Source organism: Protomyctophum parallelum (assembly GCF_964188405.1).
Source record: "Protomyctophum parallelum genome assembly, chromosome: 3".
In the NCBI taxonomy this organism is placed as follows: domain Eukaryota; kingdom Metazoa; phylum Chordata; class Actinopteri; order Myctophiformes; family Myctophidae; genus Protomyctophum; species Protomyctophum parallelum.
Window position 1 is genome coordinate 26,339,044 of NC_139698.1, and position 25,713 is coordinate 26,364,756.

At 42.9% G+C, this 25,713-nt stretch overlaps 1 protein-coding gene across 2 annotated transcripts; it reads left to right on the forward strand.

Annotated features, from left to right (window-relative positions):
• Window positions 1-1,726: 1,726 nt before the first annotated feature.
• Window positions 1,727-21,140, forward strand: casp2 (caspase 2, apoptosis-related cysteine peptidase). Of its 2 annotated transcripts, none has more exons than XM_083761860.1 (11): window positions 1,727-1,873; window positions 2,925-3,075; window positions 5,748-5,921; window positions 8,746-8,815; window positions 9,703-9,794; window positions 11,648-11,830; window positions 12,690-12,818; window positions 15,659-15,749; window positions 16,371-16,571; window positions 17,259-17,368; window positions 18,560-21,140. In XM_083761860.1, the coding sequence occupies exons 2-11, from the start codon at window positions 2,926-2,928 to the stop codon at window positions 18,692-18,694; spliced, it is 1,335 nt and encodes a 444-aa protein (XP_083617986.1). In that variant the 5' UTR covers window positions 1,727-1,873; window position 2,925; the 3' UTR covers window positions 18,695-21,140. The 2 variants fall into 2 exon arrangements, with proteins under 2 accessions (XP_083617986.1, XP_083617987.1); XM_083761861.1 differs by having other exon boundaries at window positions 16,371-16,559.
• Window positions 21,141-25,713: the final 4,573 nt, after the last annotated feature.

Consider the following 25,713-nt stretch of genomic DNA (forward strand, 5'->3'; position numbering starts at 1 on the left):
CACACACACACACACACACACACACACACACACACACACACACACACACACACACACACACACACACACACACACACACACTGACAAACCGTGGCCCCTGACGTAACACAGAAACAGGTAGACCCTAGTGTCTACCTATTGATCGCCACACTCTGCAACAAGCATGCAGTGGTGTGTCACATGTGGCTGGGGGCTAAAGATAGAGTTGGAAACAAGAAAAAAAAGGGATGAGATTTTTTCCCGCTCGCTGTCTTGGACCTAGTTACCCTTTGAGTGAGTAAGGATCATCAATTATTGACGGCACACACACTGAGTGAGGTGAGGAGATAGACAGCAGGGGAGGGCAAAAGGAGGCCTGCAGAATAGGTGGGGGGGAGAGAGAGAGAGAGAGAGAGAGAGAGAGAGAGAGAGAGAGAGAGAGAGATGAAGAGCAATGAGAGAGCTGCCAGAGAAAAAGAGGAAGGGGATTGACAAACTGAGAAAGCTAGAAAGAGAGAGAGAGAAGAATATGTTACGTGGGCTGTGGCACGCACGCGCACGCACGCACACACACACACACACACACACACACACACACACACACACACACACACACACACACACACACACACACACACACACACACACACACACACACAGTTTAATACAGTATATACCAACTAAATTGGTATTGTATTTTATATTTTTTCTATAGTCACCTTTACAACGAGGTATAACTTGTAAGGATCGTGGAATCGTGGAATGAGCAGTTTTGAGCAACCTGCCAGCACACACAGGTGTACAGTGTGCCACAGTGCCAGTCACAGGTGTGTGACAGCCTGGTACTGGAGCGTGGGAAAGTGGACGCTCATGGTGTTCTGTTACGCTGCTACGAAGCATAGAGTGGCAGCATTACTTTGTGTTACCGTTTGATGTTTGATGGTGATTGGTGTTACCAGCCCTGGTACCACTGCCAAACTTAATTGGGGGAGTGGGGGACCAAGTTCTGTGAGACTGGTGAAGTCAAACTTAAGAACTTAACGTAACATAAGAACTTAAGGTCCCTCACCCTTGCTTCACTGATAAACCTCCAGAGATTTACAGGCATTTGCACAACAGTAACACAGGCAGGGGGTTTTAGGCAATTTCTTTGGTGGTTAGCTGTGTTGCTCTGATTCCACGATTGCACAATCCTTCAAGTTAAAAAGGTTAAAATTGGCTTGTTGTAAAGGTGACTAAATCAACATAAAAAAATATCAATTGGTATTTTTGTATATATAGGCCTACTGTAATAGTGTGTGTGTGTGTGTGTGTGTGTGTGTGTGTGTGTGTGTGTGTGTGTGTGTGTGTGTGTGTGTGTTTGTGTGTGTGTGTGTGTGTGTGTGTGTGTGTGTGTGTGTGTGTGTGTGTGTGTGTTTGTGTGTGTGTGTGTGCTGCCCCTCCCTCTCCCCCTCCGGTTGCTTACTATCATCATCAAAGAACTCTTTGTGCCTGTCTTACTGCCTCCTCTTCTTATCAGTTGGTCAATCATTGATAGAGGCGATGAATTCAAATTCAAAAACACTATCATGGAATTGGAGCCCACTGTTTTACAGTACGTGAACCTACTGTACGCCGCCCGCCGCTGATTGGCGAACGGAAACGTCGTTCACTACTACCGCACACTCTCATTGGCTCTGATCCAAAGCAATGTGGGCTGACCACGCCTCCTCTCTCACTACTACTTTTCGCAGCATACCCCGCGGAAGGAAGGGAGAACACAGACGTGATGTTGTTTATTAATGTGTGATACAACTGTGTCAAATACACAGCCAACTTGAGCCAAGTCCGTGCGGAATATATACCCGGCTCCGTTCGCCCTAACAATACAGAGGAGACACAAGAACGCTCGAAAGTAGGTTTGGGACCTTATGCGTGTCGGTAACTTGGAGGCGATACTACAGCCAGGGCACTCCGAATTCAGCCGAGCTAAAGCTAGCAAGTTAGCATGTGTACATTTTGCCAGTCCCATTCACATAAGGTGTTGAACTTGGACAGTGCATTGTCTTTTTTTTCTTTCGATGAGATCATCAAGCAGGGCGCAGCTAGCCAGTTGTTTTGCATGCTGTGTTGTTGTTATTGTTTTGTTTCGCATGGCCCAACGACGGTCGTTCGTTGGTGAGAGACAATGCTTGGCGATTTTAAGCCATGTACTCCTGTTTAGGAGCCGGTAGGGGTGGGAAATATAAACTTGCCACAAGAAACATTTTCTTAAAGGTATATTCAGTGATTTCACTTAATTCAAATATCACTTATTTTTTTGTTTTGTTGTGATAATCCTCCCTACTATAGAGTGTGCTGGCCATATAAGGAGTTCCTCCCTGTCCCCAGTTAACCCCCGGGGGTCAAAAAACCTTAGGTTTCGTTTTTGACTCTCTATCCTGATTGGACGAAAGGCTGGGTCCCACAGCCAAAAACGAAACCTGAGGTTTTTTGAGTGAAATCACTGAATATACCTTTAAATTTAGACTGTGGTGGGTACTAGGTAGGTCTAAAAAAAAAACATTCAGCCACTGTCACCAGTGGCCGACAAACTGCTGTCTTGCAATGGATTTTGGACATTTGGCTAAATTGGCTTGATAGGGGAAGTATAGGACCTGTCATTGGTTGAACAGGGTTACAGTCAGTAAATGTTGAGTCCATGCATGTTGATGTCACTTATTACACTAAAATAAGAACCTGGTTCTGCCTTTCGGAAACACAATAACACTCTACAGCCAAAAGCTCCAGTGTTGGGGGCTGTTGAAGCAACTCAACTTCTTCTCACATCTCCAGTCCACAGAAAATAAATTCCCCTTCAGGTTTGATTACACACGTAGCCTTTTGTTTCTGCTGACTGTCACAGTGAGGGTGTATGTATGTATATATATTATGTATAACCTAGTGTTGTGTCTGTTTGTCTGCAGGATGTTGGAGTGTGGGATGATTGAGAGAGACCGGCTCGCTCTCAGAAAGCGCTCCACTGTCCTCTGTAGAGAGATGGTGGTGGACGAAATGCTCATTCAAACACTGCAGGCAGACGACATTCTTACAGAGAGCATGGCAGAGAGTATTTTGGTATGTATTTAATGCAACACACACACACACACACACACACACACACACTTTCACCATTAAACTTAAAGGACCACTTCACCGCTTTTTCCATATAATTGGTCCTCATTAATGATCATGATAAAATAGCTAATTTCTTTCCTACTCAGTCTGGCTGTGGGCAGTTCAGAAACCCGTTCACCAGTGACATCATCAACGGGGAATCCAAGCTAATAGAGACAGCAGGCTTTCTATTCCTGAAAAGTTGCAATGCGAAAATGGAAGCCACCATTCTCACGATAATACAAATCTAAATATTTATTTTGATGATGTCACTGTTGGACGGGTGTTATGACATGCATAAGATCCGGTCATCCCAGCTTAGTAAGCTGTTCAAAGTAAAAATATTTAGGACGACCTTTGAGCCGATTTCTACTCTATGGCTCTGAGACATGGACACTTTCAAAGAAATTAGAGAAACTGTTGGACGGCACTTACACCCGCCTTCTAATGAGAGCGCAAAATCTGTCTTGGAAGAGCCACCCACCGACTAATCTAATATACGGCAACCTTCCCCATGTTTCTTCACTAGTCCGATCCAGAAGAGCTGACAAAGACGTTATATCATAATCTTCCCTTCTTCTCTGGAATCCTGCCTCAAAGTAGACCAGAAGTAGAAAACTGTCGTTCCCTCATGTCATCGCTAGTGACACATGAATCAGTAAGCAGGAACTGGGGATGGCAATGAAGGACTGGAAAGTCTGGCGTGGCATTGTGAAATCCATGATCTCGACCGCGTTAGAAAAATGATGATGATGATGTTGGACGAGTTTCTGAACTACCCTCAGCCCTCCTATGAGACACAGACAGAGTATAAATAAACGGTTCTATTTTGTCATGAACATTAGTGAGGAGTTGGATCAATTATATGAAGATAGGTTGAAAAGTTGTGAAGTGGTCCTTTAAAAAGTCAGTTGACAGTTTTCTGGAATTCCTATGTTTCTATATCAGTGGTGCTCAATATTTCATGTCAAGGACGGCGGCCAAATGACGGCCAAATGTAATTGGCCGCCGACCCCCATCTGAAAATATGTTGTTCCAGTGACCCCCCAGAAGCAAAGATTTGAGTTAAAAACGTTTGCTCTGAAAGAATATATATTCCAAGATTTGTGCAACATTTTCACGATACATACATTTGCAGACCTACAAGCTTGACCTATGAGCTTATAGATCTGCTATTTTTCAATAGCTAAAGCATAACATAATAATGCTTAAAACACCAAAAAGGGTTTCCCGCCCAAAATGGGTTAAGCCCCCCTCCCCCCTATTGTTTCCCTCTACACCAAATAAAGTAGCCGAACTCATAGATCTGCTATATTATTATTATTATTCATTTTTTGTTTTCGTCCTCTAGTCTAGTCACTAGTCACGTGGTTTTCAACCCGTTTCATATCAAGGCCCATTATTAATTCGGCTTTTGAGCCATGGAACACCTGATGAGATTTAGCCTCACAGACCCAAAACTTTGAATATTTTGTTGTCGTCGGGTAAGATTTTGTCCACGATTCCATGCTGTATTGAATTGATGTTGGTACCATTAGGAAAATAACATTTCTTCTTCTACATTCTCAAATTTTGTAGTCTTCTTCTGTTTAACAATAATTTAACTCTCTCGCTCTTGAGAGCGTAAAATTAAACCAAACGGGTCTGTTTGGTTTAATTTTATGCTCTCAAGAGTTAAATACTAGGGGTGTAACGCTACATTTTAACAGCGATACGATACGTATCACGATACATGGACGATACGATACATGGACGATATTGGTTCATTATGGTGACACGATACGATTCAATGATACAGTAACTATTTAAAATACATTGACATTATTTTAAACTAAATAATGAAACCCCTCTTTCTTTTTTCTTCTAAAAATTGCAAAATACTACCGCACAAAAATGTAGTATTGATACAATTGATTATGTGCATAGCAAAACGATTCAATACAGATTAGTTGACCAGGCAGGCACTCGTCAGGAAGGGGTGGGCGATATAGTGATAAATGTCTCCTCTCCACGATATGCCTTCTCAGATACATCGTATATTGATTGCTGGCCACTGCTACAGAGCTGATCATGAGGTTATATCTTCCCTAATCCTGCCTCAAAGCAGACCAGAAGTAGAAAACTGTCGTTCACCCTGCGGATGAGCGTTTTTGTCACCCAAATCCGCGTGTGCATATTTATATTCCGCCCGTTATCCGACCGCATTAATTAATTATTTCATTTATGAATAATTGTGAGATTTTGTGAGTCTTAAAAGCTATAATAAGCCTATAGATAGATGCCATTAATTTATTTCCCGCATTATTTCACCCACAGTTCATCCAATATTAATTTATAATATATTTTAACCCATTTTGGGCGGGAACCCCTTTTGGTGTTAGCATTATGTTATGATTTAGCTATTGAAAAATCGAAGAACGACTGACATAGAAACATAGCTTTTTCAGAAAACTGTCAGATCTCAGTTTAAAATGGGTTAATGACACAAATCCACCCTAAACTGCGGTTAACCGCGGCTAAATCCGCCGTCCGCTGGTCTCTTGTCCCACCGGTGTGTGTCTCTCTCAAAATGATCCAACATGGCTGTCCTTTCTCACCTCCTTTCCTTCCTGTCATCTCTCGTTCCGCTCTAGGCTGAGAAAACGTCTCATAAGCGCAACTGGCGCCTGCTCTTCCTGCTCCCCAAGCGAGGTCCGCGGGCGTTCGGCAGCTTCTGCGGTGCCCTCCGAGAAACGGAACAGCAGCACCTGTGTGACCTTCTCAGCCAGTCCCCGGAGAGAGACGGCGCAGAGAGACAGCACACCCAGGTAAGTAAAGCGGGTGCTGAGTTTGTAGGGGGGGTGATATGCAAACCTGCTTGGCTATTCTCTGTGTACGTCACAGAGCCCAAACCAAGTATAAATCGGCCATTAGAGTTTGCACTCCAACTCTGAACGTCACTCAATCTATATTCAGTAAGTTATTGCTACAAGTAATTTGTTGGCGCACCCAGCATACTTTTTACTCCCACACAATACACATAATTAATGTAGATGGCAACAAGACTCATCAATAACCCATTTAGGCCTGACGTCGAAATTTATAAAATCCTGACTGTTCTCTGTCAGGATTTGCGCCACATTTTCACGATAAAATAAATAAATAGCAGACCTACAAGCTCGTAGCGCGCCACTCGGTGGCGCGCTATAAGCTTGTAGATCTGCTATTTTTCAATAGCTAAATTATAACGTAATGTTTAAAACACCAAAAGGGGTTCCCGCCCAAAATGGGATAAACATACATACACAGTACTACAGGGAGAATTACATAAATAATGTTTTTTTCTTACCTTTCAAGTAGTCACAGAATATTTATCCCCATCAATCCCCCGGTCGTTGCTAAACACAGAGGTTCTGTCTGTGCTTCCGCAGAAAGTAAAGCTCAACCATCATCTGGCCTTGATCCGACTCTCACTCTGATTCATCCAGGACGTTCGTCTTAGTGGTCAGAAGTTATGTTGGCTGAAATCAGATGATATTCATCTGGGCCAGAGATCTGACTAGTCTTGGTTTGACTCGATCTGGCCCCACTCCAAGATGACATGGCTTGGATGGAAGTGGACAGTGGCTGTTTTTTGTGGCCTTTAAAATAAAATCCCTCAGAGGTTTGTGCCTGAGAAAGTGTCAGACAGGCAGGGCTGGCAGTCATACAGAGACACCAGAGAAGATGAGACTGTAGCACTAAGACAACCTTTTATATTAGTTAGTCTCAATCTCCCATCCAACTGATGTACTGTAAAGGATGAACAAACATCTTTGATTTGTCTAGGGCGTTATAAATAATTCGCCATATGCATGTATACCAGCTTAAATAACTACATTGGATCCATTGGAACACTTGTTCTGTTCTTAAATTTCCTGATAAGTAACGGTTTTGGACATGCAAGGTTTCCAATCCGACGGTGAAGATATAAAACTAGTAAAATACGCTTTTGCATTTTCAATTCTAAAAGCCAAAGTTGCACCAGACACTGCATTTAAAATGGGTAGGTGCTGCTGCTCCATGTTTTGCTTCTGCATGACAGTGACATCCCCGAAGAAACCTTGGTGTATTTATTCTAGTCTCTTCCTCACCACGTTCACTCATGTCTACTCGCATACTACACACTCTATGCCTCAATATGCAGACTGAAGTCATTCTAACAATTACAATTTAGGCATTTAGCAGACACTCTTAATCTACAGCGATTTACAGTAAGCAAGAACAACACATGGTAATACATCAAATACATAGAAATAGTCATCAAGGATCATAAGTAATCTAAGAACCTAACATCTGTACAATGAAACTATAATATAGTAAATATACACTATAGAATGCTATGTCTACATGATATGCTATCTAAATTACATAATTTAGCATTTGTATACACCTGCAAGGTCGTCAAGGCTAGGGCAAGTGCTGCGGGCTAAGGTGGAGTCTGAAGAGGTGGGTTTTCAGACTACGGCAGAAGATTGGCAGTGAGTCTGCAGTTCTGATTGCAGATCTCACACACTGATTGCACAATCGTCTAGGGCAGGGGTTCTCAACCTTTTTAGGCTGGCGACCCCCAAAAATACCCCCTATACCTACGCAATAGCCCCCTAAACCTACGCAATAGCCTATTAAAATCCATATCTAATTCAGAGAGAGCACAGACTGTAGTCCAGTGAGTCACACAGCTCTCCCCCAGACAGCGAATGGCAGACAGAGAGCAGCGGAGGGACCTGAGCAGCTCCATGTCAGGCTGCCCTGTGTCCAGCCTTGTCTCTGCAGAGACTGCTCTCATGGCCCAATTTGTGCTCCACTATTTATGGTGAGTGACACCATTGTACAACAAAGTATAGTCGGATAGAGAGTGACAGAGGGAGACAGACGGGAAAAGGATGAGATTGAGGTGCGAATATCAAACCACATCGATCTGAGGTTTAAGCCTGCAGAATGTGCAGATCAGATACCAGTACAATTAGTTACTAGTGGGTACTACCTTTGCAATCATTTGAATGTATATACTATTCCACTTAAGCTCAATTTATACTCTCTTTATAGTCATACTTGGTTGGAACTTGGGCGGGCCTCTGACTCAAGAGTTAAAGGACCACTTCACCTATCTTCATATAATAGGTCCTCACTAATAATCATGATAAAATGGCACGATTAGGAGGGCTGTGGGGCCGTGTGGGCAGTTTAGAAACGTCTTCCAGTGACATCATCATTAGGCAGATAATTTTTTCGCATTGCAACTTTTCAGGACTAGAAAGCCTGCAGTTTTTATTAGCTTGTATTCCCCATCGATGATGTCACTGGAAGACGGTTTCTGAACTGCCCATGATTATTAGTGAGGACTTATTATATGAAGATAGGTTGAAAAGTGGTGAAGTGGTCCTTTAACTGTCAGCCGGATTGACATGGTGCTAATTTGCTGGTCATAATTTTGCTAACAGGGTATATCAATATAATAAATAAACCGTTTGTATAGGCTCCACATGGGAGTTGTGAATAAAGTAGATACTTTCAAAATGATTGACTTCCACCATCACACAGACATGTGTGTTCCTCCCCCCAGTGTAATTCAGTTTAATTGCTAATGCATGTGTGCTTTTTGAATTTCAGAGGTTTGTGGACTCGTCCCTCCCTTATCCCACTGAAGAAGCAATCGCTGCTAAGAGACCCAGAACACATGGTGAGTGTTTGATATGCTGTGGCCAGCATTGAACATCAAAAGCCCTCTGGATCACTATTCATGTTTTGCTCTGAATATTTTCTTTCTCTTGTCTCCTTGGAGACTGAGTAATGAGTAGGGTCTGGGGAAAGTGTTTCTTTCAAAGTCCTGCTTTAAAGAGGGTAGTTGAGTTAATTTGCTTTCCCAGAGGTGTAAACTAGGGCAATGCTAAAAAAAATCTTTTTGGGTAGTCTTAAAATAATGTAATAGCTTTATTTTATTTTATTATAACAGCTCCTTTGGGAACTGGAATGCTTGACTTGTTGTGTACAGACAGGTATTTTCCTGTCGGTCACGAATGAATAATTTACGCTCTTGTCGTAAATCAGACGTAACTGTTGTTACGGACAGGCGTGTCAAGTGTTCCGTGTGATATACCCGTATCGCTGTGAGAAGTGGCGGAGTTGTAGCTCTTGCATGCGCCTCGCCTCGACAGTGACTCACTCGCTCACTCTCTCACAGCGCTCATACAAAGGTTGTTGTCATACCAGAGGCTCCGATTACCACACAGCAAGCTGCAAACGTTACGTTACAGAAACATTTAAGCCTTGAATGGCTCTCTCTGGTGGTTGAGACATTCTGGATTGAGTCCAGTATTGTAATGGGAGCAGACATGCAGAGCAGCGTGTAACAATGATCCTGTGTGTGTGTGTGTGTGTGTGTGTGTGTGTGTGTGTGTGTGTGTGTGTGTGTGTGTGTGTGTGTGTGTGTGTGTGTGTGTGTGTGTGTGTGTGTGTGTGTGTGTGTGTGTGTGTGTGTGTGTGTGTGTGTGTGTGTGTGTGTGTGTGTGTGTGTGTGTGTGTGTGTGTGTGTGTGTGTGTGTGTGTGTGTGTGTGTGTGTGTTCCAGAGTCCATGGAGATGAGTCTGGATGCTGACAGCCCCATCACCACTCCTGTGCAGGCCTCCTCCCATGACTTCTACCTCACCCACTACCAGCAGGTGAAAAAAACACACCACATCACTCTTCAATGGATGACGTCAATGCAAACATCTTGTGCTATTTTTGGGCCTGTGGCCCTTATGCTCTTCTAAACAAGGTCACCGGTGACACAGGCGGTTATCTGTCTAGGAACTCTAGTGACAAAAAAAAGCCCATGTACTCTCCTCTCAACTATTTGAACCTGCACTTCTAGGCTGAGTCTCTATCTATATAGGTTCAAAGAAGACAGCTTGCAGTGCTTGTCTGTCATTGCTGATTGTAATCCGTACTATTATAGGTTCTGCAAGGCTGCGAGAAAGACTTTTGCTCATTGTAGCCTGTGCTCTAGGTTCAACAGAGGCTGTGAAAAATATGTTCTGATGAGAGGTAATGTGGCACGTGAATGAACACACTCTTATGTAAATTATGTATGGAGAAACATTCTAACTGTAGGTCTGGTTACTTTGACATAACTAGATGTATCTAGCCACAATTTGCAACTCTCAATTTCTTTATAATGGGATGAATCTAGAGTTGCAATACCCTCCATTGACTCCCCACTCATACAATTTGCGTTTGCGATCTGCTTGTATTAAACAACGTTAAACTCACCAACATTGCAGCTGTAGGGCAAGCTTGAATTATCCTCTTTCAATCTGCTGAGTTTATGTCATAAAAATCCACCGTAGACATGTTATGAGTTACTTTCTGTCAATACATCCTCTGCAGGTGATTCTTTTTCTACGTGTTGGAGTTTGGAAGCACTCATTTTTATTAAGGGGTCGCGCTGCTGCCTGCCAAATGCGAAACAGATGGCACGCAGTGCCGTTCAGTGACTTACGACGAGCGCTTCCAAACTCCAACACTTAGGGAAAATAATCACTTTTGACAGAAAGTAGCTCATAACATGTCTACGGTGGATTTTTATGACACAAAAGCTCGGCAGATTGAAAGAGGATAATTCAAGCTTGACCTAGAGCTGCAATGTTGGTGAGTTTAATGTTTAATACAAGCAGATCGCAAACGCAAACGCAAATTGGATGAGTGGGGAGTCAATGGAGGGTATTGCAAGTCTGGATTCAACCCATTATAAAAAAAATCTAGAGTTGCAAATTGCGGCTAGATGTAGAGCTACATGACAAATTATTATATGAAAATAGTTTATTTAAAAAGATGAAATCTCATGACAACTAGGGTCTTGCTATCAGCTAATGCTTGGCTCTGTTCCGCATGTTACTGCTCCAATTTTACGCATTTAGCTGATATCGTGTGCATTCCAATAGATTAGGGGAAGACGAGAGGAAGGAGACATTTTTAGAAATAAGCAGGATATGAGGAGGGAGATATGATTTACAGACGAAAGTGGAATGGAAGATAGATTATTTCTTTGTTGAAATTATTGGGCCACTTCACCCCTTTTGCTTATTTTAATGATGTTTAGGACACAAAAAACACTTTCCATGTCGAGTATGTAATATGTTCTTTTTAGATATTTTAGTTCATGATGCCATGTTCATGACCAAAAACCTGTCATGGAAATGTGGTCTCACTTCCTTCCTGGACTACAAGTCACACCTCCACGCAGCATCCCCCCCACTCCACAAGGAGGGGAAGTGCACTAAAGCATTATGATCATTGTAGGAATTCAGCAATCCAGTCAAACACACAGACTTCATTATTGTTCTGGCCATAGGGTGCTACTGTTATCTACTACAAATACTATTAACATTGAGTGACTGGAGTTTCTTCCAGCGGTGAAATGTCCCTTTAAGTCTCCACCATAACCATTCCATCTCCATTCTCTCTCTCTCTTTCCCTGCACCCCCTTCGGTCTCTCTCCTTCCCTCCTTCCTGAACCGTGTTCTCGCTCCAGTCCTACAGAATGGCAGCGTCGCCCCGCGGCTTCGCCATGGTGATCAGCAACGTGACCTTTGACCCCCTCGCCGCCCCCGAACTGGACTCCAGGAAGGGAGGCGAGGTGGACGAGGAGGTCCTCAGGAAGGTCTTCACAGAGCTGGACTATGTGGTCATCGTCAAGAGAAACCTCCCTGCTCAGGTAACACACACCAACAGAGACGAACACAAACCATATGCACACATACACTGAATGGAAATGACAACAACAAATGCACACGAGCCCACAGACACAGATGTTATTTTGTACTGTAATTGCTTGCTTCCAGCCACATCCAAGTGACAAACAAATCATACCCCCCCCCCCCCCCCCCCCCCACACACACACACACACACATTTTGTTTGATACAGATTCCCTGCAGTGTTGTTAGTAAAATGGTCTAGTCTGTGGACGCAGAAAGCGGAAGTAATGAATGGAGGAGATGTTTGCTTAACTTGCACTTCATAGGGCCCTGCCTGCTGGCCTGTTATAAAGATGGTGCTAATTGCTCAGGCAGTGAATGATGCTATCTCTGGGACCCCAGTCTCCTTGATCCTGATTCCTGTGTTAACTTAACTGTGAGAGAAATTGATTTCCATTTTCTACACTCGCAGCCTTACGGACCCGCAGGCATCTATTTGGTTTTTATTTAGCTGCGAAACCCTTGGAACCCTCTCAAGTACCCCTGGGGGTCCCTGGACCCCATGTTGAGAAGCAGTGGTCTAGGGTGTGTAAAGAAATATCTCTGTGTGTGGGCTACTCTCACCAAAGGGAATGAAAGAATAGGTAGTGCTCCGTGTGCATGTGTGTTTTAGGAGTGGGTGTAATTTACCTCAAGGATAGTATGTGGCGTTCCAAATCACGATTGGTACAAATTAAGCTTAGGTTAAGCAGCAAATTGTTTTTGCCTTTCAAAAATGTTATGTCCCCACAAGGCGCATATTAAAGATGTGTATTTGTTGGACATCTATGGAATGGCATCTTTCATGTGCTGTTGCTTGTGTTGATTTATTTCTGCAGGACATGCGGGCATGCATTGAGCAGTTTCGTCGACGACAGGAGCACAGGACCATGGACAGCTGTGTGCTGTGTCTACTCTCACATGGAGTGGAAGGTGCTATCTACGGCACAGATGGACAGCTGTTGCCGGTGAGAGTGTGTGTGTGTGCGTGTTCGTGTGCGTGTGCACGCACCCGCAGTGGCCTAGAGCAGCATCTGGCAGACCTTTTGCATGAGTATATAATTCATTCCTCAACCTTTGGGGACCGCTTAGGCCTGTTAAAAACAAAACAAAGAGACTATTCTATTCTCAACATAAAGGTTTATTATGAGCTTTTCATGTGATATTAAAAGAGTAAAAACTGTCTCAAGACACAGGGTCTGTGTCTTGAGACAGTCTGTTTTCTGTTTCTGCATTATCTTGCCTCTATTCTTTCCCTGCCAGGAAATGATGATGGAATAAAGTTATTAGACAAACATCTACATTTTAATATACAAATCACAATTAATCCAAATGCCATCACGATAATAGCCATCATGCTACCAAAACGTAATTAATTTAAAACTATATGATACATTGTTGAACTGGCTCTAATGTGCTCACCTAATGAGATGAATGCACACACCTGCCGTCGGCACCAGACCAAGGAGGGAAGGAGGAGAGGAAAACATTGTGGTTCTGTGTTTTCATTTGGAGTTGCGGTCAGAGCAGAAAAGATGGATGGAATGGTAGAGGAGCGATTCCACTGCCATCTCGCTATAAGTTGTGTGTATTCTCTGCTGCCGGCCAGACAGAAATTACTCAGACAGAACTCGTTAGAACAAGCGTATAAGCCCCCGTCGCAGGTCCCAGGTTTGATGGCAAAGCGCAATCGGTGGCGGTGATGAATGAATCGCTCATTCCATTGTTTTCCTGTGAGTACGGATAGTGCTATAATCCTGGATAGTGGATAGTTGGAACAGTTTTCAAGTGATTTGATTGTCATGGAAACACAATTTATTTACTACAACTGGTGCAGACTGCTACTGGATTAATTAGTATTTCACAGATGTACAAACTAAAATATCTTAATTATTATTTTAATATTATAATATATATTTTTAGTTTTCTCTTCAAATAGACATACCTGTCTACTGCTACTGCAGTCTTACTGTTGGCCAATGAGCAGCACAATATTATATCAAAGACTATTGCCACTTTAGTTTCCACAGTAAATAATTGGTAAGAATGACCCTCGAAGGGCACATTGGCTGTTCAGAATGAGAGCACCATTCACAACAGCTCCCACGCATTATCCAGGTTTATGGCGCAGACGAGGTAGCCTGGGGTCCACCTATGCTTTCTATGGCATAGGCAGCTCCGGGCAGGATCCGCCGGGAGAAACTAGACGCAGCTGCGCGACATGAGACTAATTAATTAGAGCGACAGAGAGGAGTGTGTGTGAGTACGTGTGTGCGTCATTTTAACAAATCAGCCAAATTGAAGTGGACTCGGACTCAGACTTTTTTTCTTCTCCCTGGAAATAAAAACGTCTGGGTTTCTGAGGCTACAGACGAGGTGCTCAGTCAGAGTAGACTGTTGGCTGTATAGACCAGTACAGACTGAACGATTACCTGCTACTGAACATGGCATAACAATGGATACTCTCACCTGTGAAGGAGAGTGTGGGACATGCTGCATCCTCCAAATCCGACAATGCAAGAATTGTCTTTCCTGCGAAAACACTTCAACAAGAGACGTTTACATAGCCCGATAGTACTGTTTACCAGACCGGGGGCACATCAAACATTGTACTACTGAACACTCGACAGACTTGTTGCTGCCTCTTAACGTAACACAACCAATGCATTCCAGTCATCCGGAGAACCACCGCATCCAGGATAGCAACCACACAGCACCTCTCCCTATCTGCCAGGCTCCAGCAGGCACTATGATGTGATGCAATCTCACACTGCTTTGGCAGTGGACATGACATGACATGCAATAAAAGATGTTGTTAACTTGTGTTGCCCCCAAAGAGGTTTTAGCCACCCCCATAGCAGGAATATCACCAGCACCAAAGTGATAAGAATTGAGAATAGTATGTATTGATGATTGCGAACGCACTGAGCACTAACTATGAGACCCTGCAGATCATGTCTGTGTGTCCGTGTGTGTGTGTGTCTGTCTGTCCCGCTGTTACACCACCCGCCCGCCACCAGAGGGCGCAGCTGTATCACACAAAACACACACACGCACGCACTCACACACACACACACACACACACACACACACAACTTACGTAACTTAAAAAAAACTTAACTTAAAAAAAAAACTTAACTTAAAATGAAATCTTAAAAAAAACACAAAAACATAACTTAAAAAAAACTTTAAAAACACTTAACTTCAAAAAACTTAACTTAAAAATTAAATCTTAAACACAAAAAAACGTAACTTAAAAAAACCTTTAAAAACACTTAACTTAAAAAAAACTTAACTTAAAAATAAAATCTTAAAAAAACACAAAAAAGAGAACTTTAAAAAGAAAACCTTAAAAAAGTATGTAATTTATTCTAATTGTTGTTATTGCCATTTACGAGCTGCGTTCGCTTCCCGCGTTTGCGTCTTACTTGTAAACTAAGTAAGATAAAGCTGTTATATACTGATATCTACGGGTACAGGCTTTAGTTCCGACATACTTCCGGCTGTCATTAGACCGACAACCTACCCCTAACCGCAAGCACGAGAGCAGTGTATGTTCGACCGCATGTCCGACCGTTGTTTCCGCATGTCGGATAAGCGTGCGCACCCCGATATCTACAAATTAGTCACTAGGATTGTTTTCAATCATATTTCCCTTCAAATGGTTTATGGCATTACACTCTCCTCTCTCTGACTAACTCCCCTCCGTCCTTCCTATTTTTAGCAATTCAAATTGATTCATTTTAATTGCTAAATTGGGGTTTCATTTAATCAAACATAATACTAACATAAACTCTGTCTGTTTCAGCTGGACTGGGTGTTTGAGGCCTTTGACAACGCCCACTGTCCTCTGCTGCAGAACAAACCCAAGATGTTCTTCATTCAGGCCTGTAGAGGAGGTAAGGCATGTCCATCTTCACGAAGGAAGCATGTGTGTGTGAAGATGTTTTCACGTTTGTGTGTGATTGTGTTTACACAGCTGCCTGCGTGTGTGTATGTCTCTGTAGTGTAGTGGGCAGACAGGCAACAGGGCTTAGTGTAATTTAGGATCATAAAGCTAGTGTCCTAGTAAAGTAAATCCTACTGGCTTCAGTGATGACACTATACAGTATCCTGGATGAAGCCAGTAGAGTTCTCAAATTCCGATCACAGGTAAATTCTCAACTAGGGATATCCCAATCACGTTTTTTTTGCTCCGAATCCGATCATTTGATTTTGACTATCTGCCGATACCCGATTTTTCCCGATCCAATATTAATAATTTTTATAGACTAACATAACACTTATGCCATCCCACAACAGTACAATATCGAAAATCACAGACAATACCCAGTCTAATATTATGATATGGATATAATATTAATACTAGGGATGTCTTTTGCTCCCGATCCGATTCCGATCATTTGAAAATGACGTGATCGGCCCCGATTTCCGATCACGTGATTGAATCGGGACAACACTATATCAATAACAGAAAAACTTGACTCATTCTCTCCTCATTCCCACCCGTCATGTTCCAGATGAGATGGACTGTGGTGTGGAGCAGACGGATGGTCCAGACAGGACCAGCTCTCCCAGCTGTGAGCAGAGGGACGCTGGGAGGGAAGGAGAGGGCGACTCGGCCTCCAGGCAGGGCCAGGAGACGGGCAGGACCAGAATAAAACTGCCCCAGCGCTCTGACATGATCTGCGGCTTCGCCTCCCTCAAAGGTCAGAAGATTTGTGAGTGGATTTATTTTCCATTCTTTTCATGTTAATTTGATGTTGTAGCATATTATCCAGGGATGGATGACTGTCCAGAGATATTATTTGTATCTTTTAAGCATTTTCATGATCCGGTCCTAAAAAGTTCAATTTACTAGCTCATCATTTACTGTATGAGCAAAAAAGGCTAACCATACTGGCTAGGGCAGGCAATATTCTCTGATTGAATTAGAGAGAAGAGCCAGGCATAAGAAATAAAATACAAGAGCATAATAAAACAAGAGAATTATGGTGCTCGGGACATTTTATGCTATGTTTGGGATAGGACAGTGTAGAGAGGACAGACAGAGGACAGTCTTCAAGACTTAAGTTTCAATAAATACAAATTGTCACTGTCTGATGGAAACCTTATAAGTTCAAACCGTTTTTTTTCAGGAAATGGAAAAAATAATGTAGTTTTTATGTAGTTAAATCAGATGGGCCATTCGTGCAACTTTTGCACACTACTGTCATACGAGTATAAAATAGGTGTTTTAAGGATCGTTGCCATTAAATTATAGAGAATACAAAAAAGGTCAAATATAATGTGGACATACAAGGTTTTTTTTACCCAACAGCAACGATATGGTCAGCGCACTAATTGGCTGAGAACCCAGAATGTACTGAACTGCTTTGAATGTGTATTTAATTCTAACCTCTTGTCAGGCACGGCTGCCATGAGGAACACCAAGAGAGGATCGTGGTACATCCAGGAGCTGGACACAGCCCTGCGCTGCCGTTCCAGAGACACGCATATTGCCGACATACTGGTGCAGGTAAACAGAACGGCCTGTTGTGGCCCGGGACGGCTAGGGTAGAGGTTTGATGCTTTAGACCAGTGGTTCTCAACCAGGGGTTCCAGGTGGTCCCCAGCTAAATGATAGTTGGGAACCAAATGGATGTTTAACTCTTGAGAGCGTAAAATGAAACCAAATGGACCCGTAAATGGTCCATTTGATTTAATTTTACGTTCTCAAGAGTTACATTATTAAACATCTGCATTACTTAATTTACAAGAAGTCTACACAATTAGAGAATGTAGAAGAATTGATATTTTGACGTTTGCCTCCCAGCAAGCACGGTCAGGACCTGGACGAATTGGTGACGTCTCGATTGGGGCCGGGATCAAGTCAAACTAAGACTAGTCAGATCTGGCCCCGAATATCACGTGATTTCAACCAACATAAATTCTGAGAGACTCCGATCGAGGCCACATCGGCTTAAATCATATCATAACTAGTCAGATCTGGTCCAGAAAAGATATGACGTTATGACGTCATCATGACGTCATTTGGCTTGCTGGGCTGTTGTCTCTCCTAATGGTACCACATCAATGCAATACAGTACGGAATTGTGGACAAAATCTTATCCAACGACGACAAAATATTCTAAGTCTTGGGTCTGAGAGGCTAAATGTCATCAAGGTCCGTGGCGCGAATGCAGAATAAATAATGGTCCTTGATATGGAAATGGTTGAAAACCACTGCTTTAGACGAGTATACTCATCCTATTAAATAAATATGCGAGGTGTGGAGGACGAGTATACTCGTCTTAATGAGCTTTATATCGATATAATAATACCTCGCTATTTTCCATTTTTTTGGAATCTCTCCGGCTGTTAGGCACGGTTGGTAGAGCCTCGTCTGCACTGCGTCTGTGCGACCAACTCCATTATCTTCTGTATTAGCCACGGCCTTTCCACCTTCTATTCTCGGAAAGTTCGGCACTATCCATAATGTATCAGATTGGAATATTGGCGTTTTCTGGAACAAGGATGGACCTCGCTAACTTTGGCGCTATTGTTATTAGCATCCAAGATGGCGACAACTGGACGTGTCGTAGTGAAATTGCGCCACCACTTTTGTCCACCAGGACAGGTACGTAGGTGGTGGCACTAATTGTGTTAATCGTGTGTGTGTGTGTGTGTGTGTGTGTGTGTGTGTGTGTGTGTGTTTGTACCTGGCCAGGTAAACGGACGCATCAAAGAGAGGGAAGGTTACGCCCCTGGCACAGCACACCACCGCTGTAAAGAGATGTCTGAGTTCACCAGCTCCCTCTGTAAAGACCTCTACCTGTTCCCTAAGTACCTCCCCCTGTTCTGAGACACACACACACACACTCTCCCTGGGCGCTGTTCATAGGTGCCCGCTGTGCCTAATGGGATGGGTAACTGCAAAGGACAAATTCCAGGTATGTGTAAACGCACTTGGCAGGTACCCAAACAACTACTAAAGGGGACACACACACACACACACACGGTCCATTCCGGGGATTTCTCCCGTTGCCACTGAAGAATGAAGCACACACTCGTACTGCGTGCATTCCAACTGACTTTCTGACACACACACACACACACACACACACACACACACACACACACACTCACTCAGAGACATTCCCCAAATTCTACAACTCCAGCCACCTTCTCACAGAGGATTTATTCATTCACATTTGCTGTACAAATACTCACCCGAACACATACACAGCACACACACACACACACACACACACACACACACACAAATCTTGGAATACAAAATGCGACAAGCTTATGTTAATCTACGCGCGTATACATGGAGAGTGCACCATGCATTTGCAAACAACTTATTAGATAAGCGTATTCTTGTGTTTGTGTATCTAATGCCAGTCGAGGGTTTTTAAATGCGTGTTCATCTTCCGAGTGAATGGGACAGAAATATAAAGGTTTTGTGGGGCTCATGGGTTTCTACTATGCAGCGTGCTTTCAGGGGTCTCCTAAACAAATGTATTTTGTACACAGATATATTTTTGTTGCTTTTATTTTGTATGAAGTTGTTTTTTATAAGAATTATGGTCCCATTCCCTGTATGTTTGTATACTGGCAGCCATGTTGTTACCGCAGCCAACCGGTGGGGGGCAGTAGAGTGTTCCATAGAGAACAGAGGGGGACTCCCTTATTTTATATTCTAAGCATTTAAAGCTTTTACATAAACATCAGTGCAACCTTAGAATAAGCTTCAGTTTGTACGTCATCCAGTGGGGGTTGAGTTGAGTATTATCATGTTTGTCACAGAAATGTGCTCCAGCAACATTACAAATAACAGTGTCCAGACATTTTTAGTGTTATTTCACAGACTTCTAAATGAATGTTCTGAGTTACAGAGATAAAACAGGTAATATTATTTCACAGAATGTATGCCTGATATCTGTATAATTGCGTATTGTTGCTTTCCGGCATTAACATTGTATCTCCAAAACCATTACCTTTAGTTTCCCAAACAGTGGGCAGGGAACCATTTGTGGGCCACAGACCAATTGTTATGGGTCACGACCCATTTTCTTTTCCTACATTTAAAAATATTATATATTTCAAAAGCTTTTTATTTTTTTATTTGTTTTAATAATTTATTTGTATTATTCTTAAAACGAACAAAGCAACACATCTCAGAAATTCCATGAACATCTACAAGCTCGTAACACATGTGTTTGTAGATAACACACGTAACACGTGTGTAGTCGAGGACAGACGTCTAATCTCTCTTTTGGGTCTCGGCCTGAAAAGTTTGGGAAGTTTGTTGTTATTTAGTCACAACAAGTGACTAATACAGACATACAGACGGACTTAACAACTTTAATTATAGGCAAACACTTTCAAAAGTGTACAACATAAGAAAGGCAAAATTTGTGGATCAATAGGTGTTTTCAGCGAGACTGTGAAACCATGTGACAGCATTGTGGTTTTACATTCATACATAAGCGTTTACTTTATAAAAACAGGACGTTCATTTTTGGAACAAACATAAGGGGGTGAAATATTGGAGATGCAAGGTTTCTTCTGCCTGACAGCCATGATATCCATTCCAGTCAAACATGGTGCTTATGGTGATTCTCACAGTAAAGCTGTGTTACTGCGTATGCAGTGAAGCAGCCTCCGGTAGCATACCGTAGGTGTGCACAGTGCGGATCACAGCTATTTCACACAGTCGTCACAGAGAGGTATATCTTTAGATATGATGACAGCAGGCTTAATAGGCAGGGTAATGGATACTTTCAAATGTGATCATTCAGATAATGTGAAAAAAACAAGACCAAAACTGTACTTATAGACAGTATGTTATAATTTGGCATTCCCATAAGCAATAAATATATTTTATAAATGTTGGAAAATAGGCGTTTGAAATGGCTAAACCTGCTCCGCCCCCAACACGATTCAGTTGTTGTGATGTTGACGAGTGGAGGAATGTCTGTCCTCACACCACCTAAACTACCCTATAAACAAATGCAAGGATATTTATATCATCAATATACATATAATTTAACCTTTTTACTGCAGAGAGGCTTCCAGTCAGAGCATTGCAAATATTTTGAATGCTAGACTTTACACATACTTCCTCCACTCATGATGTCATCACTGCAGTTTACTTTCAGGGTCACCTTTTTAAGTCATTCCCATATAATTATGTGGGCGGAGGAAAAACAAAACCCTAAAGATATTAAAGTTGTCCTTTATCTGTTGCCCTACCTTTTAATAGGCAGCTAATTAAGCACTATGGGGGGGCCTTCTTCCCTTGTTCTCACATTTTCCCATTCAAAAGCACAAGCACCCCGCCCCCCCCCCCCCCCCCCCCCCAGTATGGAGGATGTGTTCTTTCCCGCGGCCCCCCCAGGGTGGTCCACCAGGGGAATGTGGTGCTACTTCTGAGGTCATACGGCCCACAGTATGAACTCTGACCTTTAGGCTAACTCGTGACTCCCAAACAGTATTTCTCCCTGGTGTGGATGACCTCTGAACCCGCCCTCTTTCCACCCACGCATCACCACTTCCCAGTTAAGCCTGATTTATACTTTGTCACGCGGCGGTGTGCCACGATGCCCTAAAATAGTCGCTCGGCAACACGCCGTGCAGCTTGTGGATTGGCAGTTTTTTTGGCATAATGCTGCGTTTACTGGCAGATAAACAAAGATACAGGCTACCGTTCATTTTCAATGGACACCAGTGACATGAAGATACTAAGATACATCCGCTATTTGTAGTTGCTACAAATGCGTTGAGCTGGCCTCAACTTCAGATGCAAGCATACAAATATGCTCTGTAGCTTTGTACCTTATCTTTGTACCTTATCTTTGTACCTTATCTTTGTACCGTATCTTTGTACCTTATCTTTGTACCGTATCTTTTGTACCTTATCTTTGTACCGTATCTTTTGTACCTGCCGGTGTGAACGCAGAATTAGACACCGTCGTACGACAAAGCATGAAGCCACCCATTAGCTGCGCTGCCCGCTCTAATGTTAGGAGGGTCCGTTGTTTAAACTGATTAAACAGGACAGTCATTTGGGGATTTCTGGAATTATACCGTGATTTTTATAATTATCATGAATGACAATGTGACCAAAAAAAATCTTATTTTGTTTTATTTTGTAGAAAGATGGATAAAGGATACAGACTAGGGTCCTTGTGACATTCATAACATTCGTGTTTTTACAGGTCTTCAAATTTTTGTGGTTTCGTTTAAAATGTATTTTTATTTCAATGTTTTTATTATTTCAACTAGGGATGTCCCGATACACTTTTTTCCTTTCCGATCCGATCCCGATAGCACAATTTCTGTGTTAGCCGTTCCCGAATACCGATACCAGAGAATAATATATATAATAATAGAAAAAGAAAAAATATATTATTTTGAAGTCCACCAACTGGGCTATCTAGCTATATATCTCGTGTTGTGTTTATGGCAGACTCCTCACTCAAAATGCAATTGCAGTTTGGGCAACTCAAAAGCAAACTCCACATGCCCCAACATTTTATTTACCTGCCATGGTGTCAACCCCTTACCCCTGTGTCGGATCTGTGGTTAGACTGGCATATTTGCCGATACGACCCGATATGACTAAATAATGGCCGATCCGACACTTTTCCGATACAGTATCGGGACATCTCTAATTTCAACATGCAAACAGTCTGCGGCGCATGAGAAAGCAGAGTATGAGGACACCATAACGCTGTACATTAAACTGGGTTGCTCCGACAGCTTGTTTTGACACAGAGAGAGAGAGACGGATCACATGGCTCAAGGCCCATGTGATTACTGATCGATGTTTTTCTAAGAAAAGCCCTGCCATGCAGGCCTGAGTGTATTTGGTTACAACAGTGTTGTAGTAGTGAAGAAGGGGATTACGGTTGGGCACAGTATTGATTGCTGAAGCATCCAGTAGCACAGTAAATGTGGGTGGGGTGCAATTAGGGGTAGTTTGTACTCTCCATCAGCTTTGTCAGCCCTGCAGAGGCAAAGAGCAGCACGTGTCCGTAACCTTTAAGGATTTTTCTCTTCTCCTGTCCTGCCCAAACGTTTGTTCTTCTTTTTCAGAAGAAAACATTTATAATAATTTATAGTATTTATTTGTTATTGATATTAGGGATGTTAACAATCAGTCAGACAGCTGACGGGTGACTGCTGCAGGCAGCCGTTAACTAAACACAAGTCTTTTTAGCAGAATAAAAGCATGTAACAAAATTATCATCTGAATCAATATTTGAGCCTTGCATCGGCTGCTGCCTGCTATGCATTACGACTGGCACCAGCTCATTGACCTTGTAATGGAGGCTGGGAGGTTGGGGTTCAACTCCCAGCTGAGGCACACTAACTATTAAAAAAGGGTACCCCCAATACCTCCCTAATTGATATTAAATCAAAATCCTTTGCTGAAATTTTGCTGAAAAGTTAAACATTAAAAGAGCTATTTCTGTGTCGAATTAAACCTTTCTTCATTTAAACGCACAAAAACGAGTTGCTGCTGTTTGCCACTTTGCCTTAGGAGGGCAGTTACACCCGTCTTAAGGCTATGTTCAGACTGGCAGCGCTAATCAGATTTTTTGGCTTATCCAGATTGGAGTCAGATTAGTTTTTATCAGGTTTGAAATTAGATTCAAATCTCATTTCTAAAGACACAGGAGGAGGACACCCACTGATGCCTGATTTATTTCATACTGTATTGTACAACAGTGTCGCTCGGAGGAAAAGGCAGATGTACCAGCTCACAACGTGCTGCGACGTGTTGTGAGCTCGTAGAACTGATATATTTTGGCAATGACGTCGTATAACGGAGTGTATATAAGTTAAGTATTCATGCCTATCGTCGGCGCATCAACCATTTGCAGATACTGTATGTTGATGGTGTCTGAATAGACAAATCCGATCTGATCACTTGCAGTGATCACAGTGTGGACAGTCAGTCCTAAAGATGGTATTTGAGAAGAGATTGAGATTTGCCTGCGGTCTGAACAAAGCCTGAAAGTCTTGATTTTGACAAAATGGTGACATATGGTGTTGTGAAGGGGACTCCAGTGCACTATGACAGGAGAACCCCCCCCCCCCCCCCCCTTGTGTGAAGAGGTATGGAAGGTTCACTGCTAAGTTATGGAGAGGCACAGCATAGAGGGCAAAAAGAGATTCTGTTTCTGTCAATAACTATGACTGCCAAATGTTCTATGTACTATATACAATAAACAGCCTTCTGTTTTTGAATGAAAAAAAAAATGCTTATTTTTTATGCCTGTGTGTGTGTGTGTCCCCGTGTGCATGCATGTGTGACGTCTCCTAAATCCTGGCTTATTGTCCACGCACGCACGCACCCTACGCACACACACACACACACACACACACACACACACACACACACACACACACACACACTGTCCTATGTGCATGTATGTTCATGCACAAAATACATAATCTATGTGTGTACCTGTACTACCTACCTAAATGTGCAAGCTTTGTATTCCACACCCACAAACACACACACACTGGCTGCTTGCGCGTGTGCGTGTTGTGCGGTTGGTTTTAGCCCTCGTCCATACACCAGCTTTACAGCAGTGACAGAGTGTGGGAACCCCATACGTTGCCCATCCGCTGTGCATGCTCCACTGTATTTGATCCGCCTTGTTGCTGTGTTTGTGTGTGTTTTGCTCACCCACCCCACAGGCCTGCTCCCCCCTCCCTCTACGTTCTCAGGTGTAATATGACTGAGTCCCTGCTATTCCGCTGTACTCCGGAGTCCCAACCGCACTTTCACTGGGATGGACACGGACGGACAGACAGAGGGACGTACAAACTATTACCTCGGCTGATAATGTCTGTGTATCAGATAGAGCACTCGCCCCCCAGCTACCTCCCCCCCCCCCCCCAGCCAGCTGTCTCCAGTCATTCTCCCTGTGACACACAGACACAAAGTTGGACATACGTAAGCATAGTCACACATGCATGCATAGATCTACCCCCCCACCACGAGCACACACTGAAACTGTTCACAGAGATCACACACACACACATTTCTCATTGGCCTATCCGGTGCTGTGTGAGATTAGATTGTTAAGCGTTGGCTTGTAGACCACAAAGCAGCGTAGGGTTTAAGGGTTAGTGTGTGTGTGTGTGTGTGTGTGTGTGTGTGTGTGTGTGATGATGTGGGGTCATGCCTATGTTCCCTCAGCCCTAGTATGTTCTCCCATTTCAAAACAGACCCTATGTTCCCTCAATCCGATAAGTGCAAGTGTAATAAATGTAATAGTGTAATAAGTATATTAGTGTAATAGTGTAATAAGTGTAATAAGAGTAATACAGACAGCATTTTCTTTCCAATGAAATTGGCTGAAAAAAGCCACTCGTTTTTAGCCATTAGATGTCACTATTTCCCCCAAAACAGCTCGTCTTGTCTCGTCTTTTTTTCTCCTCATCTTTTTTCTCGTCTCGTCTTATTTTTCTCGTCTCGTTTCGTGTCGTCTTTTTTCTCTCATCTCGTCTTTTTTGAAAGACCACAGGCAGACTTTTGGTAGTCCGTATCGTTCGTCTGTAATCGCCGTCCGAAGTTTTTGCCAGTTTGCCAGTCAGTAGGCCTTGTCACCACGCATCTAAATCAAGGAAGCAGGCACGACTGCAATTCATCTTAATGTCGGGTGCACGGTCTGGGAAGAACCTGTTAAACAAGAGAATACCAGCACTCACGGAACTGTCCTAAAATTAAGAACTTTCCCAGAGTATAATTTTTATAATTTTTCAGTTCCTTGTTCCTTGTATACCATCGGTGTGTACGCATAACAAAACCATGACGCTTCTATGCAACGATTGGAATGAAAAACATAATTGAAG